Source organism: Neoarius graeffei, chromosome 9 (genome assembly GCF_027579695.1).
Source record: "Neoarius graeffei isolate fNeoGra1 chromosome 9, fNeoGra1.pri, whole genome shotgun sequence".
NCBI lineage: Eukaryota > Metazoa > Chordata > Actinopteri > Siluriformes > Ariidae > Neoarius > Neoarius graeffei.
Genome location: NC_083577.1, coordinates 85900187 through 85920409, shown reverse-complemented (window position 1 = coordinate 85920409; position 20223 = coordinate 85900187). Strand labels below are relative to the sequence as shown.

At 41.0% G+C, this 20223-nt stretch overlaps 1 protein-coding gene across 3 annotated transcripts in view; it reads right to left on the bottom strand.

Moving 5' to 3' along the window:
- Nucleotides 1-20223, bottom strand: part of LOC132892061 (cell surface glycoprotein CD200 receptor 1-A-like) — a 190114-nt gene that overhangs the window by 11459 nt on the left and 158432 nt on the right. The window contains exons 1-3 of one of the 3 annotated variants that reach the window (XM_060930423.1): nucleotides 2840-3445; nucleotides 1355-1429; nucleotides 386-697 (exon numbers count right to left, since the gene is read on the bottom strand). The exons of 1 other annotated variant lie outside the window; for it this stretch is intronic. In XM_060930423.1, the coding sequence (XP_060786406.1) occupies nucleotides 386-697; nucleotides 1355-1429; nucleotides 2840-2909 (457 nt within the window). In that variant the 5' untranslated portion in view covers nucleotides 2910-3445. Of the gene's footprint in view, nucleotides 1-385; nucleotides 698-1354; nucleotides 1430-2839; nucleotides 3446-20223 lie in introns of those variants that run through there. One more of the 3 variants, XM_060930425.1, reaches the window with a different exon arrangement.

Here is a 20223-nt window from a genome sequence, read left to right as displayed (position 1 = left end):
TTATTTTCTTCCTGGTTAAATATACTTTACATTATTAAATATGTTAACATTTAAATTAACAATTAATTAATAGATATTAGCAATTGATTGTAATTAACATAAGAAAATAAAGTGGTGATTATTATTATTATTATTATTATTATTATTATTATTATTAAACTTTCTCCCTTTTTTTTTTACAGCAGTTTAGTCTATTCTAAATACATGACTCCCAGTATAATAAGCATTCATGTCCTTTTAGATATTTTATTGATCCCATAAGGACTGAATGTAAAACCGAATATAAATCGCAACCATTAAATACAGAAACACTGCACAGTAATGGTGGAATACACATCACAGCAGTGTATTCTCTATATTAGCTGTAGAGAGGTTATTCACTCACCCCATGCAGAGACTGTGATTTTTTCAATCGAACCACCTGATTGGTATGAAAAGTCACAGGTGTAATTTCCTTCATCTTGGATGGAAAAATTTGGGATGATCAGGTGATACGTTCCATCTGCTGTGTGGGTCAGCTTTTTCCCATCATTACAGCTGTCGTGGTCTGAGTCATTTTTAGCCACAGCAATTAAACAATTTTTGTTTTGCAAATTAATTTTCCAGATGACAAAAATCATGTCATTCCATGCGATCTTTGTGTTGGTGCAGTTTAAGGTGACAGTGGTCCCCAATTCAACAGATTCATTCCTGCAAACTGGAAAACACATTTAACACACATGATTTTAGACGTTTAGTCAAAAAGGACTAAAAGGACACAAGAATTTACCCACATTTTTTATTTTAATAACATACCAGATATCAAACCAAGCTCTTTAGATCTTTTTCTAGTTGTGAAATTGAGCATGTTTCAACTGAGACAAAAAAGAAAAGGGAAAAAAAGGACCTTCTCATCATATTGACGCACTTGGACGTTTATCTTTCCTGTTTGTTCCAGACTAGTCTTATCCATTTCTGCAATTTATAACTGGGCACATGTGACTTCCCTTTATTCTAACTATAGCATATAGTATATCTGGTCTGATATAAAACCAGCCACAAATTTCTGCACAGTAAGAAATTATGATGTTTTTCTATAAAGCATTGATTGTCGTGAAAACCTTTAACTTTTACACTCAAGGTTACACACATATAAATAATGTGTAAAAAATACAAATAAACTAGTCATATGCGAGTCGAAAACCTAGAAGGAAACTAAACGTGTTAGGAAGAAGAAAGGAGAAAAGGTGTTATTTTAAATACTTTTTAAAAGAGTGATAGATGAGATTTTGTGCAAATGGCCTTGGTTAATCTTTTTTGGGAATCCCATGGCAGAATAGCAATAAATTAGAAGTGATGGATTTTGAGTTTTTACCTGCAAGCTTTTCAGTGGTTGAAGCAGAGCATGACAGTGTGTTGTTAGCATGAAGAGATGTTCTGGAATCTTCTCCTGAGGGTTATGAGTCCATAGAGTGTTAGTAACAGTTAATGTGAGAACAACATAACTTGGTATTACTTTATTGTGGGGTTAATGAACAAATTATGTTTGTGAACAGAAAGTATTATTAAATGCTGTTATTCACCATGTTAATATTAGCCATGGATCATTTTTCCTGAAATGTTTGATTTGGTTTATTAGTTGTCGTAGTCATTTTATTAGTAGTAAAGCAACTGCAGGCTCAATGTGAAGTTAAAAAAAAAAAAAGAAATGTGAAGAAAAAACACACAAAAGAGTATCATATTCACAAAGAAGGGTGACAGTTAGAATTATCAAAATGTCATCTCTTTCCAGAATTGAACACTTTGAACGACTTTTTCATACTCTTTTCAGTTCTGCATCTAACGGTGGTCTAAAAAAAAAAGACAACAGCAAGCGAGTTTCCTCTGAGAATCCCCCCAAAGAGGAAGACAGCTGCGTCATGGCAGATGATCTAAAAAGGAAACAAACACACGTGCACTGACATATCTACAGTGGTGGGTAACACAGTGGTGGGTAAACGGCTCTTGCTACTGAAGAAATAATGAAATTCATGCCATCCTCCTCACAGCACAGACTCACAACTTTCCTTCCATTGTGGGTTGAAGTAAGCCAACAGGTGTCCTGATTAGAAGCCACAACTCTGAATCATTTTTGCTCAGGAATCTCAATTACAGTTAATCACTTGAATTTATTGGAAAGGATAGTTTTAGTTTAGTTTAGCTTGAGCAGCAGAGAATCAGTAAAGCAAAGAAAAATATCTCTCAGTAGAACAATTAGAAGTAAATACTTGACAAATAATCATTTTTCACGAAAGAAAATCACAATTTTTTTCTACATAATAAGAAAAGTGAGATGTAATAGCGACTTTACAACGCAGTGGTTTCCTTTCCTGAGGGATTCTTTGTATTTAAGAGGTGTTTTGTTTCCTAAAATACAAAGCCATGATGGAAGTTTGTATAGATAACTTAATAGTTTAATGGTTAGAGAAGCAGCTTTGAGACCAAAAGGTCACTGGTTCAATTCCCTGGACTCGCAGGAATGGCTGAAGTGCCCTTGAGCAAGGCACCTAACTCCGAACAGCTCCCCAGGCTCCTCTGGGTATGTTGTACGTCTTGCTCTGGATAAAAGCGTCTGCTAAACGCCATTAATGTAATGTAAAGTCGTGCTTTCAAAACAGGAACCCTTTCTGAAAGGAAACACTCTACTGGATGGTACTACATAAAAATAAAGGTTCACCAGAAGGATTAATCTATTTTTCTCTCTTTTTAAAAAAAAATTGCACTATTTATTTTATACTATTCAAAATCCGTGGACATATTCCAACTAACACCTTCATATAATAAAATGAGAGCAAGTCATAAGAAAATGTAATGGGCAAACCTGATGAAAGACTCCTTGTAAGACAGACAGCGAAGAGATAGACAGCACTCAGGACCCATTTTCTCTCCATGGCTCCTAAACAGATCTCCCAACAATGAAATGCGTCTTCTTATGCTCTTTTATAACGTCTTCTCCTTCATTTGTGTCTGTCACACACTATATTGTCTGTTTCCCTCCTCAGAAAACCTTTGATTCACTTCAAAGTACCTGCTGTGATGTCAGAAGAGCAACCACTACAAAAAAGTCTTTCACTCACGATCTTGCCACTCTTTCTTTCTTTCTTTCTTTCCTCTTGCAGCTTAAGAAAGATCAACGAATACAAACTCAATACGAAGGCTGTAGTTTTACAAAAGATACAGAATCGTCATGGTTCTTGATGTTTCTCCTTCTGCTTCTTTGAGCTCTTGTCTGTCTGCTGCCCTCAGTATCGTGATGTGCTGCTTGTACACTCCTTCATTACCTTCTTTTTATTTCTCAAACTGGTGCTCCTACAAATGACAGTGCCGACTTCCTGCACCCAAAACCACAACAGTCACATGAAGGCATTTTCCAAACTGCACAACTTCCAGTATGTCTCATTTGCTCAGTCTCTGTCTCTCCTTTTTTGAACTATCGCTCTTTCTCTTCCTGCACATATAAATAAGTCTTGACAGTTTATGAAAGCTCAGATCAGGCACTGTTTAATATTGCGTACAATATTCAGGCAAAATTGTAACTCAAACCCAGCTTAAAGCAATGAAGATTTAAAAAAATTAGGCTACTTTATAAAATTAATTTGCTGACTGCTATTAGAAAATACATTTATTGTAAAAAAAAAAAGTACATGCTGAAAAATCAGAGAAATCATCCATCCATCCATCCATTATCTGTAGCCGCTTATCCTGTTCTACAAGGTCGCAGGCAAGCTGGAGCCTATCCCAGCTGACTATGGTTGAGAGGCGGGGTACACCCTGGACAAGTCGCCAGGTCATCACAGGGCTGACACACAGAGACACAACCATTCACACCTACGGTCAATTTAGAGTCACCAGTTAACCTAACCTGCACGTCTTTGGACTGTGGGGGAAACCCACGTGGACACGGGGAGAACATGCAAACTCCGCACAGAAAGGCCCTCGCCGGCCACGGGGCTCAAACCCAGAACCTTCTTGCTGTGAGACGACAGTGCTAACCACTACACCACCGTGCCGCCCCTCAGAGAAATCATGTACAAATAATAATAATAATAATAATTGAGTCATCACTTGTGCTTTAAACCTGATAATACAGGATAGTACTAAGTGTAATGAAAACAAAATGCTAATTTTTATATAAAAATGTAAATCCTGTATACTGTACATTTCAGTCTGAAGGTCTTCAGGACATTAGCGTTTATCTGCTTGAACTCATTAAACAAATACATCATATGTGTAAAGATTACATTAATATTAATGCTGCTTTAGTTAGATACCTTTATTTAAATAAAACAACAGGGTTGGCCAATCACCAGCTATATGCTTCTGCTATCAAAAGGAGCCCTGCTTCATCCATACTGTACAACACACAATAAATAAAAACTAAAAAAAGAAACTAGAGCAGCGGCTACAATTATCAACAGTCCATAATTATCAACACCTTTTCAGATTTACCAATAAAAAAACAGTTTTACAAAGGTAAGTTTTAGTTCCAATCGTTATTATTAGTTAATTAATCACCCCCCCCCACACCACCCTTTGATCTTGTCGTCTGATGACACAACTCGTTACCTGAGATGGAATTTCTTTTAGCACGATCAGCAATTTTTCAGAAAACCCGGACGTGATCATTGCAGGTAAACATGGTGGAAAGATCATGGACATGTTTTTACTGATCAAATTCACCGATATTTCATGATCTCCTTTTTGAAACCAATTTTGTTTCTTACTCTTTCATTTGACAGTCGTCATTTTGTATCTAAACACGCGTTTAAGAAGTCATGTGAGGTGTCGATAATAGTGATCACTTTCACCGGTGTCCACCATTATCGACACCCTGTGGAATTAAGTGGCATTTACAACTGTTATGGCTCGATCTTTGTGTAACATTGTTGGAGTAGATGAAGTACTTTAAAAAAATAAAAGTGCTGTGATTTATAATAATTTTTTTCTGAATCATAACAGAATGGAATGTTTATAGAGTATTTGGAATCCGATTGAAATAAATAGAATTAGACCAGAATTAAATTCCTAGCATATAAAAAAATTACATTTTTCTATTCCATTCAGATTTTTTTTTTTGTAGTTTGTTGTAAATATCTACCACATTACAATGTCAGTAGACAGTTTATAGTTTAATTTGAGGAATGACATGCGACCTTTGACCTGGATTTTCATGTGGTTTCAATCTCAATTTCCTGTTGACATTTATTGGTAAACGACAAAACTAGAAATTAATACAAACAACAATGAATGATGAACAAAATGTGATCTACGAAAATACTTAGAAAGTGGAACAAAAAGATTTTCTGATGCAGGTTAAACATTATCAGTTCATTTGTTTACAAACATTAGAATTAATTCCTCATTTACTTCAACACCAACACCCATATATTTATATAAAAGATATTTTGTACTAAATATAAGTCTATGTAAAACAAATTTAAAATAAAAAAATATGTTTTGTTAACTTCATACCACATACTAATTGTTTTTTTATAAATAATCATCTGGATGTCGATAATTGTGAAACGGTGTCGATAATTGTGGAACGGTGTCACGTGATCTGATACACTAAGTAATCAGGAATCAACTCATTTTTTTCCAGTGGAAGTTTGAGTAATTATTCACACACAATTTACGTATTGAAAGTATTTTCTACTCTTGCAACGGCCAAAAGATTGTTAAGGTGACGATAATTGTAGCCGCCGCTCTAGTTTGTGCAGTCAGAGTTATTATTATACTGGTTAGCATTTAAGCGATGAGTAATAAACCAATTATTAGTTAACCTTACCTAATTTTTTATGTTTCTTGATTCATTTGTGAAAGAGGCACTGATTTACCATTAACTACAACCCCAATTCCAAAACAGTTGGGATGCTGTGTAAAATGTAAATAAAAACAGAATGCAAATTTGCAAATCTCATAAACCCATATATTTTTCACAATGGAACATAGACAACATATTCATCCATCCATCCATCCATTACCGCTTATCCTGTACAGGGTCGTAGGCAACCTGGAGCCTATCCCAGCTGACTGTGGGCAAGAGGCAGGGTACACCCTAGACAAGTCGCCAGATCATCACAGGGCTATAGACAACATATCAAATGTTTAAACTGAGAAAATATACCATTTTAAGGGAAAAAAAAGTAATTTTTGAATTTGATGGCAGCAACACATCTTGAAAAAAGTTGGGACAGGACCATGTTTACCACTGTGACCAATTATGCCACTGACCTGCTGACAATTAACCTAATTAGTCGCAAAATGTTCCTCCAGCTGTTTCTTTTCAGTACCACTTACTTTTCCAGCCTTTTGTTGCCCTCGTCCCAACTTTTTTGAGACGTGTTGCTGCCATCAAATTCAAAATGAGCTCATATTTTTCATGAAATAGTAAAATTTCTCAGTTTAAACATTTCATATGTTATATATGTTCTATTGTGAAAAAATATGGTTTTATGAGATTTACAAATCATTGCATTCTGTTTTTATTTACATTTTACACAGCGTCCCAACGTTTTTGGAATTGGGGTTGGAAAATCAGTGTGTAATTTGAGGCAGGCGGCACGGTGGTGTAGTGGTTAGCGCTGTCGCCTCACAGCAAGAAGGTCCAGGTTCGAGCCCTGGGGCCGGCGAAGGCCTTTCTGTGTGGAGTTTGCATGTTCTCCCCGTTTCCTCCGGGTGTTCCGGTTTCCCCCACAGTCCAAAGGCATGCAGGTTAGAATAATTGGTTCTAAATTGACCATAGGTGTGAATGTAAGTATGCTTGGAGAGGAGATGGGCGGCACCAAGCAATCTAAGCCCAGAGAAAAGAGATGAGTTGCTATGTCAGCATCTCTCATGCCTCCCTATGACCGCAATGCAGTTATGAGAAGAGGAAGAGGATTTGAGGCAGAAGTTTTCTCATTTTGTGAATCTTCCTCATGCTTTAACATGTTTTTACTTCCCTGCCTTTGTTCAGATATTAGAGCTGTTCTGATTTTTAACAATGAGGTAATGAAAGTAAAATTATTAGAAATAAAAAAGATCTCTCCATGTTTCCATATTTACTAGCTCTATATGTACAAAGGCTGTCCATGGCTAATCAGCGTTTTGTGTATTGCTCATCATGAGGCCGTATCACTACTTGGTGAAATGTCACCATGCTTTTTTTCCCCTCCTCTCAGCATTGTGATAAATTTTTTTAAATACCTTAGGATGCTGAGAAACTGAGAATTAAGTTATGACTTAAATCATGTACGAGGACCTCTGAGCAATGCATGTAGTGGTCTAAAAGATTATTTTGAGTAGACTCATGCATGAGCGTTTTGTTCCTTTCAAATACTAGTCGTATTGTTCTTTCAAGAAATTATGTTATAAATGCATGTGCCAGATTATGTAACTGTTACTGTTATGCAGAGGAAGCTGGTATAAATGAGCTAACAGGGTTAAGCCCCTCTATATTTACCTCGCCCGCGACGGAGTAAGCAAGGCAAGGTATTGTAATCAGTGCGGTTTGTTTGTTTGTTTGTTTGTTTGTTTGTTTGTTTGTTTGTTTGTTTGTTTGTTTGTGTGTCTGTCTGTCTTTTAACAATCTAGCGTCTAAATGGTCGCACCGATTGACTTCAAATTTTCAGAGTAGGTGGGCAGTGGTCTGTAGATTACCTGATTAAATTTTGGGGGTAATCAGGTCAAGGTGAAGGTCAAGGTCACAGAAAGGTCAACCTTTCAGTCAAAATAACATATTTTCCATTATAACTCAAAAACAGTTGCCGATAGACAGATGTATACTATTATGAGCATATAGGAACTCCCATATGGCCTTTCATTTGGCACCATGATCTTTGACCTTGAGTGACCTTGAAAGGTCAAACTCAAAGTCATGGATTTTCAGAGGGCTGTAATTTGAAAATGGTTGATGGTAGACAGATATTTACCCTTATCAACTTATAGGAAGTGCCATATGGGTTTTCATTTGCCACCATGATCTTTGACCTTGAGTGACCTTGAAAGGTCAAACTGAAGGTCATGGGTTTTCAAAGGGCTATAACTTTAAAATGGTTCATGATAGCCAGATGTTTACCATTATCAATATATAAGAAGTCCCATATGGGCTTTCAGTTGCCGCCATGAACTTTGACCTTGAATGACTTTGAAATGTCAAACTCAAGGTCATGGATTTTCATAGGACTATAGAGGATTTCGGCCTACGTCATTGTTTCCATAGCGACAATATTTATGCCGCCATTTTGACGGTCACAAATATGGTGACTACCGGTAGCGATACACTGTTGATCATGACGAAGTCTCATTGTCGAGTATTTTATCCGGCCTAGATGACGTGAGTAAGAAGCCGTAGTGATCCGTACACGTTACCAGGCTATCTTTTTCTGGCTTTGCAGAGCTGCAGCGCGGGTGATCTTCCTGACCTGCAGTCAGGCGTGTGGGAAATACCAGGGAAAAAACATAAAAGAAAAAGGAGCGAGATGCAGAAAACACCTTCACTATCCAGCGATGTAGGGCATTTACAGGGCGAGCAGAGGGAGAGGTATTTGCAAAAATTGAGGTTAGCAGGCTTAGAGAACGACGTTTACCTGCTTCCACCAGGATTGTTCACTGACGTACGGAAGTACACGAACCCCTCGTCTTTACCTGACTTCGGCCCACATGATCTGTATACCTATGTCGTTAAAAACCAGGCTGGGTAACATGCCTACATCAGCGGGTCGTCCCTGGAGCCGGTGGTCGCCATCTTATTACAGCTAAGGTTTGTTCACATTTTCATTTACTTTCAGTCCTCAGGATAAACAAAATGTTATTAAATGTCATTGAAATAACTTCTTAGTCTGTTGAGACATGGCCCGTTATAAATTTGCTGTTACCAGGCAATGACCAAGAACTGTATTATTAGGTTCGGTGTAGTTGTAGCAGTGCACTAGCAGCTAGCTGTTAGCACTAGCTAATGTCAACAACATAGTAGCTGGTATGTTACTGTAGCAATGTTTACGTTCAGTCATTTGGATGACTGTTAAAACCTTTCAGCCTCAAGTTTTTCCTTTACTGTATTTACTAGTTTACTGAGCTAGCGCGCTCGGGCAGGCTGGGAGCGAGCGCGCTAGCTCGGGCAGGCTGGGAGCGAGCGCGCTAGCTCAGTAAACTAGTAAATACAGTAAAGGAAAAACTTGAGGCTGAAAGGTTTTAACAGTCATCCAAATGACTGAACGTAAACATTGCTACAGTAACATACCAGCTACTATGTTGTTGACATTAGCTAGCTTGACCTTCAAAATGGCGGACACCGGGGCGTCACGTGACCTGTGACGTCACGTCGAAATCCTCTATAACCCGACAGCTGATGATTAAGAATTATTACCATGATCAACATATAGGTATAAAATAAGTGCTGCCGGGAGTGTTGCCAGATACTGCTGACGTTTTCCAGCCCAAAATATGTTCAAAACCCGCCAAAATGCACTTGAAACCGCCCAAGTTGGGTGGGAAACCGCCCAATCTGGCAACACTGGCTGCCGGGCAAGGTTTGTTTTGCCTGGCAACACTTGTTCAAAGATAAAATGCATGAATATACGTGAGGTTTCATTTTTGGCATCCATATCAGATTATTTGCTAAAATCAAGAAGAAGAAGAAGCCTTTATTTGTCACATGCACACTTAAACACAGTCCTCTGCATTTAACCCATCTGAAGCAGTGAACACACACATGCACACACACACACACACACACACACACACACACACACACACACACACAAGTGAGCAATGAGCACACACATACTGTATACCCAGAGCAGTGGGAAGCTATGCTACAGCGCCCGGGGATTACAGTTGGAGGTTAGGTGCCTTGCTCAAGGGCACTTCAGCCCAAGGCCTCCCCATGTTAACCTAAGTGCATGTCTTTGAACTGTGAGAGAAACCGGAGCACCCAGAGGAAACCCACACAGACACGAGGAGAACATGCAAACTCCACACAGAAAGGCCCCCCATCAGCCACTGGGCTTGAACCCAGAACCTTCTTGCTGTGAGGTAACAGTGCTAACCACTACACCAAAAAGTTACTTATTTGGGACCACAAATTGGTGTAAGAGATTTACACAGAATTGTATAAAGCAAGGACAAGGCTGAATTTTTTCTAACCAAGACTTTAGATGTAGCAGGTGATTACACAAAGAGAAACATCCCTGAGATTTGATCTCCATTTGGGCTGATGTTTTTCTGAGGTGACATGCTGGTAACATGTCTTCAGCACGTGTGTCATGCCATCATATTTCACAGTAAGCATATGAAATACACTCTCAGAAAATAAAGTACATTATTGTACCTTTAGGGGCACAACAGCATGTGACTGGGGCAGTAACCTCTAAAGCAGTGTTTCTCAACCACTGGGCCCAATAATGGGGGCCTAATGGGAAACACCCTCTAGTGGGCCGCAAATTTTTTTTTTTCCCAAGTTGAAGCTAATTTTTACTTGTAATAGGGTACAACTGCTGGGTTGCATCTGACGTCACATCTGCCTCATTAAGCTATGGTCACACTACAGCTCGCGATGCTTTGCGATGGGTTATCGATGAAAATGAGGCATTTTGGTGGTGATGTATGGGGATATACACGTGAGCTAAAAGTTACACAGCAGGTGAACATTTGAGTGTCGCGCCTTTGAGCACTTGAGTCTGGCACAGCTCGTGTGGGGTTGTGTGTGCTCTTGGGACCCAGTCGTTATGCAAAACACCTAATACTGATTTGAGCGCAATCATCACGCGCCGATACGGACGCTGCTTTCACAGAGACTTTGAAGTATTATCATTATCACTGTCACATTTGTTTCTAGCCATGTTTATAACACTGTGTAAATACTCTGCTTTATGATTCTGCTTTCTGTTTTGTTTTTGTAAATATCACACCTGCTAATAAACACTCTCCCTGCACTTAGATCCGTCTCCCGCCGTCTATCTTGTAGTGTCCTGATCCTCAGATCTTTAATAAAAAGTTGTTCTCCTCCATGCTCTTCCAGGTTTTCATCTGTGTGTCCGTGTAGAATGATGTCTGCAGCACCAGGGAGTTTGAGATGTCAAGGAACTCAACGGATGGATAATTTTCCAACTCGTAGGAAAAATCCTTCTTTGTTAGCATGTAAGGATCTAATCCCATTGAGTGGTTTCTATATCCATTTCTTTTGAGTGTGCTTCTTGGTTTTAATAACTTGCTTGTTTGCTGAACACAAACACGGCAATAAGTTCTTGTGTTAATGGACCAGACTCCACCTTTGGATCATTAATCCCTTTTGACTGAGAATGACCTGCATGCATGGGTTTGGCTTCTGGCACATCCATACAGTTTTAAATACAATACCTACAATTAAAAACAGTTTGTTTTTAATGCATTTATTTAATTCCTGGGCTCCCATCTGTAACAGGGAGTGAATTTGTGCTCCATTAATACACTTTACAGTAGATTATTAGATTCTAATAGAATAGATGAGCCAAAATAATCCGGGATCTTTTTTAATGGGCCCAACTTGGTACAAGAATGAATAGGTGGGCCTTAAAGTAGAAAAGGTTGAGAACCCCTGCTCTAAGGTTCTTATTTGTATCCTTTATATACTGCTTGAGGACATATATATATCATCTCATTATCTCTAGCCGCTTTATCCTTCTACAGGGTCGCAGGCAAGCTGGAGCCTATCCCAGCTGACTACGGGCGAAAGGCGGGGTACACCCTGGACAAGTCGCCAGGTCATCACAGGGCTGACACATAGACACAGACAACCATTCACACTCAATTTGGAGTCACCAGTTAACCTAACCTGCATGTCTTTGGACTGTGGGGGAAACCGGAGCACCCAGAGGAAACCCACGCAGACATAGGGAGAACATGCAAACTCCACACAGAAAGGCCCTCACCGGCCCCGGGGCTCGAACCCAGGACCTTCTTTCTGTGAGGCGACAGCGCTAACCACTACACCACCGTGCCTATATATATATATATATATATATATATATATATATATATATATATATATATATATATATATATATATATATATATATATATATATATACTATTTTGGCCCTAAAAAGATGCACATAGTTACCTTGAGGTCCTATAATGAGCCCTACGGGGTACGTTAGTGTAGATTGTACCTTGAAGGACAGAAATGGACTCCTCCTGTACCCTGATTTCTGACAGTGTACAGTCAATGGGGTAATGAATGGCTTTGGAGGAGAAATGAAAAGTCAGTAAATAATGTCCAATGTAGGAAAGTTTATATATATATATATATATATATATATATATATATATATATATATATATATATATATATATATATATATATATATATATACCACGGGGTATATATACCACGGGGCACCTCCCACAGAATACCATGGGGGACACGGTTGAATGCCTTCTCCAGATCCACAAAGCACATGTGGACTGGTTGGGCAAACTCCCATGAACCCTCAAGCACCCTATGAAGGGTATAGAGCTGGTCCAGTGTTCCGCGACCAGGATGAGAATCAGCACCTCCAAGTCCGAGGCCATGGTTCTCGACCGGAAAAGGGTGGCTTGCCCGCTCCAGGTTGGTGGAGAAGTCCTGCCTCAAGTGGAAGAGTTTATGTATCTCGGGATCTTGTTCACGAGTGAGGGAAGGATGGAGCGTGAGATCGACAGGCGGATCGGTGCAGCCTCCGCAGTGATGCGGTCGCTTTACCGGTCCGTCGTGGTGAAGAAGGAGCTGAGCCAAAAGGTGAAGCTCTCAATTTACCGGTCGATCTACGTTCCAACTCTCACCTATGGTCATGAGCTTTGGGTAATGACCGAAAGAACAAGATCGCGGATACAAGCGGCTGAAATGAGTTTTCTTCGCAGGGTGGCTGGGCGCTCCCTTAGAGATAGGGTGAGAAGCACAGTCACTCGGGAGGAGCTCGGAGTAGAGCCGCTGCTCCTCCACATCGAGAGGAATCAGCTGAGGTGGCTTGGGCATCTTTTTCGGATGCCTCCTGGACGCCTCCCTGGGGAGATGTTCCAGGCATGTCCCCCCAGGAGGAGGCCCCGGGGAAGACCCAGGACATGCTGAAGGGACTATGTCTCTCAGCTGGCCTGGGAACGCCTCGGTGTTCTTCCCGAGGAGCTGGCCGAGGTGTCTGGGGAAAGGGAAGTTTGGGCTTCCATGCTTAGACTGCTGCCTCCGCGACCCGGTCCCGGATAAAGTGGAAGAAGACGATATATATAGAGTTAAGTGTTTTTTGGTTTGAATGAAAATGTTACAGATTTTCTTGTTTATCATGTTTGGTATTTGGAGGAAGCATGACTTGATGAACCCAGCAAAGCATTTGGTACATTCACAGTACCAGGCTAAAGTGACTCAAATCTTTTTTTTTTCTTTTTTTCTTTTTTGCCTTAATGTGATGCAGATCTGATTTTTTTTTTCCAGGGCTGTGTTGACACAGAAATCCGATTTTTTCAAATCAGATTTGAGTCACTTTGATCTGTGGTCCTCAATCAGGTATCCGATTCATAGCCATACGACATGAATGAGAATGGTCAGATCAGAACTCATGGGCTTTTTATGTCGATCAGCTAATGTGAACATTGCCTTAGAAATAATTAATCCAGCTAGAGATCTGTCTTTACGTATGTGTTTGTGTGTATAATAGTTTTCTCCACATCATTCTCATTATGTCATTGATGAAACCTTTGGATATAATACATTGCTCAACAATAATACCTTGTTAGACTAGTGAAGAAGATTAGATTTTATATCCCTCATCAAAAAATTCCTGTGCAGGGATTGGCCAAGGATGGCTCACGTGACATAAAATAGTTCCACCATTGATTAAGCAATGTATATCATATGTCAAAAAAATGAAAAAAAAAAAAAAAAAGGATATGGTGTGAGTCAGTCATGGTATAGCCTGGATATACTATGAACTGATGTCACAATTTCAAGCTATATGGCCAACTCGCATCCAAACTGTGGCTTCGTGAGCGTTTCTATTTGTGTAGCTCTACGTATCATGGTCATGCCTAGCAAGGCAGGCGATAGCACAGTACATTGCACATGCCAAGTCAAGTCAAGTTTATTTGTATAGCACTTTAAACAATAAACATTGTCCAAAGCAGTTTTACAGAATTTGAACGACTTAAAATATGAGCTAATTTTATCCCTAATCTGTCCCCAATGAGCACACCTGTGGCGACAGTGGCAAGGAAAAACTCCCTCAGACGACATGAGGAAAAAACCTCGAGAGGACCCAGACTCAAAAGGGAACCCATCCTTATTTGGGCAACAACAGACAACATGACTATAACATTAACAGTCCTAACATGAAGTCAGCTTCACTGATGCTATAAACCCCCCACCGACTGAAATCCGAGCGCAAAACCGTTCATGACAACCGCAGTCCCAAAGTGAGCAAGTCAACTGCAGTCCTAAAGTCAGCAAGTCAACTGCAGCCCTAAAGTCAGCAAGTCAACTGCAGTCCCCAGCCACAAAAGCACCACTGCAAGAGTCCAGAGCATCCTCCAGGAGCGACCCCTAACTGTCCACATGGGGCCACCCTCCACAGGAGCGATGCGATGAGACTCCAACCAGACACAGGGCACCAGGATGGATCAGGCAGGTCTGAGGAGCAGAAGAGGTCAGCATCTCGATCCCAGGACTGACATGTAACTCAGAGGGACAGATTTGGGGGGGGGGAGAAAAAAACCCCACAAGTTGTTAGGTATGCCCAATGTCACCTGAATAAGTAGGAACAGTATACATATTGCACTGAGTACAAGCAGGGACTCCGGCAACTAACTATGACAATAACCTGTCTGATCTCCTAAGATTAACAATCACCTGTCTGATCTCCTCACCACCTCCACTGGCTCCCCACAAGGCTGTGTGCTTTCCCCGCTGCTCTTCATTCAGTACACTGATGAGTGCAGATCAACGTACCCCAACTGTCACCTGGTTAAGTTTGCTGATGACACAGTTCTCCTGTCCTTCCTGTCCGGCCCTTCCCTCCATCATGGACCCGCTCTTCAGCAGTTCGTAGAGTGGTGTGACTCTTCCTGCCTGGAGTTGAATGTTAGTAAAACTAAGGAGATGGTGGTGACCTTCTCCAGCAGCCAAAGGGAACTGGCGGCGGCTGTCACCACTATGGTCCACGGTTTTCCGGTCGAGACAGTTGAGGAATATAAATACCTGGGAACCATTCTGGACTGCCAACTGAGGTTCTCTTCCAACACAAAAGGGATCCTGAGGAAGTGCCACCAGAGGATGTACCTACTAAAGAAACTGAACTCTTTTTCTGTCAGTCAGAACATCTTGTTGACATTCTATTATACATTCATTGAAAGCGTTTTAGCTTTTTCTATTTGCTGTTGGTATTACTCCATTACTGTACAGGATAGGAACTGCCTGCATAATATTGTCAAAGTGTGTTCTAAGATTATTGGAATTCCTGCTCGCCACCTGAATACTGTGTACGAGCAGCAGGCTAGCGGCCTGGCTCGTTGAATTCTTAAGGACTCGACTCATGCTTTGTTCCCGGCATTTGAGCAGTTGCCATCTGATCGCAGGTTCCGCTGTCCAGTCTGTAAGACCCAGAGGAGGAGAGCAACCTTTGTTCCAAGTTGAACTCTAAGAAGTCTTAAGACAGTTACAATAACTTAAGTCTTCTGTACAATACTCTAGTGCAATATCACATGTCCTGATGTGCAATATTACAATATCACCTTGTCACTTTAACTACAATGTCACTGTAATCATATTGTCATTTTAATTTTATCCATGTGTCATTTTATTTATTTGCCATATTTTATCTGCTGCCTTTTTTTTTTTTTTACTTTGTTACTGGCAACAGGCCTGCTATTCTCATCTCATCTCATTATCTCTAGCCGCTTTATCCTGTTCTACAGGGTCGCAGGCGAGCTGGATCCTATCCCAGCTGACTACGGGCGAAAGGCGGGGTACACCCTGGACAAGTCACCAGGTCATCACAGGGCTGACACATAGACACAGACAACCATTCACACTCACATTCACACCTACGCTCAATTTAGAGTCACCAGTTAACCTAACCTGCATGTCTTTGGACTGTGGAGGAAATCGGAGCACCCGGAGGAAACCCACGCGGACACGGGGAGAACATGCAAACTCCACACAGAAAGGCCCTCGCCGGCCATGGGGCTCGAACCCGGACCTTCTTGCTGTGAGGCAACAGTGCTAACCACTACACCACCGTGCCGCCCAGGCCTGCTATTGTACATTGCAAATAATACGCTGTTTTTTTTGTTGTTGTGGGGTTTTTTCCACCCATTTTTGTGATTTTATTCTTTTTGTAATTTTATTTTCTTGCTCTTTTAATGTACCGCTCTTCGCCCTTCTAATTGCCCTTCGGGGATAAATAAAGTTTTGTCTAAGTCTAAGTCATGACAGCATAACTAAAAGGGGAGAGCCAGAAGGTAACACATCATGAGGGAGCCCCGGGACATAAAGCAGCCAGCCACTACACCATCAACAACTCAAGTGAGCAAGCGAGTGGGGACTGACAGCATCCATACATCCCAGTTTACCAAAACACTCTATGGCCGAATCCCATTTCACCCCTTGGACCAACCCCTTAGCCCTTCCCCTCCATTTTGCGCGTTCACGTGAAGGGGTAGGGGTATCCCAATCCCAGTTAACGCGGAGGGGTAGGGGAAGGGGGAGGGCTTCTGTACCCCTCCAAACGGAGATTTTCCTGGAGCTGACTCCGAACGAAGGGGTTTGAGTAATTTCCCACAATGCCATGCGGATTTCAGCGAGATTTCATGCGGATTTCAGAAAGATGGCGGTTCCCGCGGCGAAAGATTGTCATAAATGTATTTTCTCCATTATTTACGTGTTTTAAGTTGTTATCCAGAGGAAACACGCCGCTTGATTCGCTTTCGAGCTGAGAATGAGCAGCGATTTCTGAAATCCAAGCTGCTGCTAAAAAGCTTTGGGAGTGAGTATTGTTTTCGGTTGCTTTACTGCGTACGTTTTGTTCTGTTATTCTCGCTTTTATTGTTTACATGAGTGTTCTGACACCTCATTCTGTCAGATGTGGTGCACGAAGCGCCAAAGATCTCCCATTCAGTGGTGTTAGTTAACAAATCACACCCTGCCAGCAGAGATTTCTGTTCTGGCTCTGACTGTAGCGGCTGGTCGCAGCCAATGACGCATTTTGGTCGCGTTTTGCTAACGTAAACGCTGACGGAGGTACGCGATGACGTATGCGATCGTTGAAGGGCTATCCCAATACGTAAGGGTTGAATTTCAAGCCCTATCCCTTGTAGCTCAGTTTCAAGGGGAAGGGCCAAGGGGAAGGCGGAGGGGAAGGCGGAGGGGTAGGGGTAGAAATTAGAATTGGGATTGGGCCTATGTCTGAGGACCCTCCAGATCTACACCTTTACCTCATAAACACTATTAATGAAAGGCTTGACTAAACAGATATGTTTTCAGCCTAGACTTAAACACTGAGACTGTGTCTGATTCCCGAACACTACTTGGAAGGCTGTTCCATAACTGTGGGGCTTTGGAAGAAAAGGCTCTGCCCCCTGATGTAGCCGGTCAAAGGTCGCTCCAATGTAAACAACAAACATGGCTGCCTCCAGTTTTTTTTTTTTTTCAGATTTATTTCTAATTGTTTGTAGTTAACACTTTCAGTTTGGAATTTTTTGATGAGGGATATTTAAAAATTATTCCACGAAATCGAGTCGTACATGAGCTGATATCCGATGAGGCACGTAGCACCAAGTTGACTATTAGCCATGTACAACAAGATTGAGTGGAATAACTGTTTTATTCTATCCACATTCACTGGATTTTGAGAAACAGAGCATTTTTATTTTTATTTTTTGCAAATTCGATAAATAACTATACAAAATGTCCGACAAAATCATTTCCGGTTTGAATGTAAACAAACCGGTGAAATGACAGGAGCAATTTGTGAAAAATGATCTAATCATAATAATGTCCAGGGTGTACCCCGCCTCTCGCCCATAGTCAGCTGGGATAGGCTTCAGCTTGCCTGCGACCCTGTAGAACAGGATAAGTGGCTACAGATAATGGATGGGTGGATGGATATGTTCTTATCATCAAATACTTTTATCCCATATTTTGTCGCTTTTTTGTATTTTGGGGGTTTTTGTTTTTGAGTAGAGTTTTTATTTCATCCTCGGTTGGTTCAGCAACATGCTCTGTCATTTTGTTTTTCTCTACTCACAGTATATGAGCTGATATCCTAGTAGTAGAGTAGCCAATCAGAGCACATGATTGCTCATATCCAGTGAATGTGGATAGAATAAAAATCAAATATACCATGCAATGAGAGGTTCCAGTTGAAATTATGGATTCTCTTCGGTGACTGGCATAGTACTATTGTCTTCAGGTCTGTGCCCCACACAAAATAGTACTATACAAGTCACCTCAGAGAATCCATAATTTCAACCAGAGCCTCTCAGTGCATGGTACATTCGATTATTAGTCCATTGAAACTTGTACCATGACCAGCCACCACAGCATGAGTCTTGTGACTCATATGGCTATGATGTGGAAGTCATATTTTAGGGCTTATCTGAGTGGAAGCACAGATTGTTCAGAAATTATCCTGATGCTAGTTAGAAGTTCTAAAGCCAATCCTGTAGCCTCCTCTGAGAGTGATATCATCTACATTAAGGTTGCATTAAAGTTATATTGATTGTATTGGTCCACAAGAATATTCCACTATGCATACTTCTTCTATTATTGTGTAACAAATTGCATTGTATGTGACAATTATACTAAGCATTAAAAGTAGATGGTCTTTCGATTTCATAAATTCGGTGAAATTTAGTTCCCTCTGAAATGTGGTCATTATGATATATGATTATTTCTGTAATCTCATCTCATCTCATTATCTCTAGCCGCTTTATCCTTCTACAGGGTCGCAGGCAAGCTGGAGCCCATCCCAGCCGACTACGGGCGAAAGGCGGGGCACACCCCGGACAAGTCGCCAGGTCATCACAGGGCCGACACACAGACACAGACAACCATTCACACCCACATTCACACCTACGGTCAATTTAGAGTCACCAGTTAACCTAACCTGCATGTCTTTGGACTGTGGGGGAAACCGGAGCACCCGGAGGAAACCCACGCGGACACGGGGAGAACATGCAAACTCCGCACAGAAAGGCCCTCGCCGGCCCCGGGGCTCGAACCCAGGACCTTCTTGCTGTGAGGCGACAGCGCTAACCACTACACCACCGTGCCGCCCTATTTCTGTAATATTTCACAAAATATCAAGCCGTTCTGTGGCTGGGAAGTTATTTAATTTGAAGGGATTAAAGCAAATAATGTGCATGAAATCGCTCGCTTTGTGCAATCAAGCAGACAGAGGAAGTCCGTGTGTGCATGCGCAGGTTTACTTTCTTCTTCTTCTTCTTTTGGGTTTTACAGCAGCTGGCATCCACAGTGTTGCATTACTGCCATCTACAGGTTTACCTTTGAGCGTGCACTGACAGTTCCATCATTCTGTCGCTAAACGAACAGCTGATCACACCAAGGTGCTCGCTGAGCACCCATATTTATTAGTTTGGTCCTGCGTTTCCTTTTTTCATATAACATATCTTTACTTCTCACTTTCTGTTACTGTAGTCGGTCTTTCACGTTTCATTCGCACACTCACATGCTCCATTTTTCTCTCCTGTTTCAAATTTGTATCCCACAATGCCTTGTATGAACAGGGAAGCCCACCACGTGATGCATGATGTAGTATCTTGTATTGGGTCATGGTGAAGCAGGAAAAAATAGCAGAGAATTTAGGGCCATGTGGCTCTAAATTCATTAATTGTTCTATTTTTTAAAAAAAACTAATAAAATTGGAAGTCTGTGATTCGAATTCAGTAGCTTTCAGTCCGTTAAACAAAAATAACTGTGTGTCGGGGAAAATTCTTTTTATGACCTACACTTGAAAAATCTGAAAGGCAGTCTAGCTTTAAAATGCATATTCTGGACCAATTTCGTCTTTTTTTTACATGAAAGTGTGTCCCTTTACACACTCATCCAGAAGGGTAATTTTGCACAAGGCCATCTGTCTACAGCAGGAAAAAGAATAAAATAACAAAACGTGTCTGGAAAAATCCCAAGGGAGTCTGGAGCCAGATTCGTGACGTCACTGCGGAAGCGCCAGCAGGCTGCGCGAGCTTTGCACGGTTTCA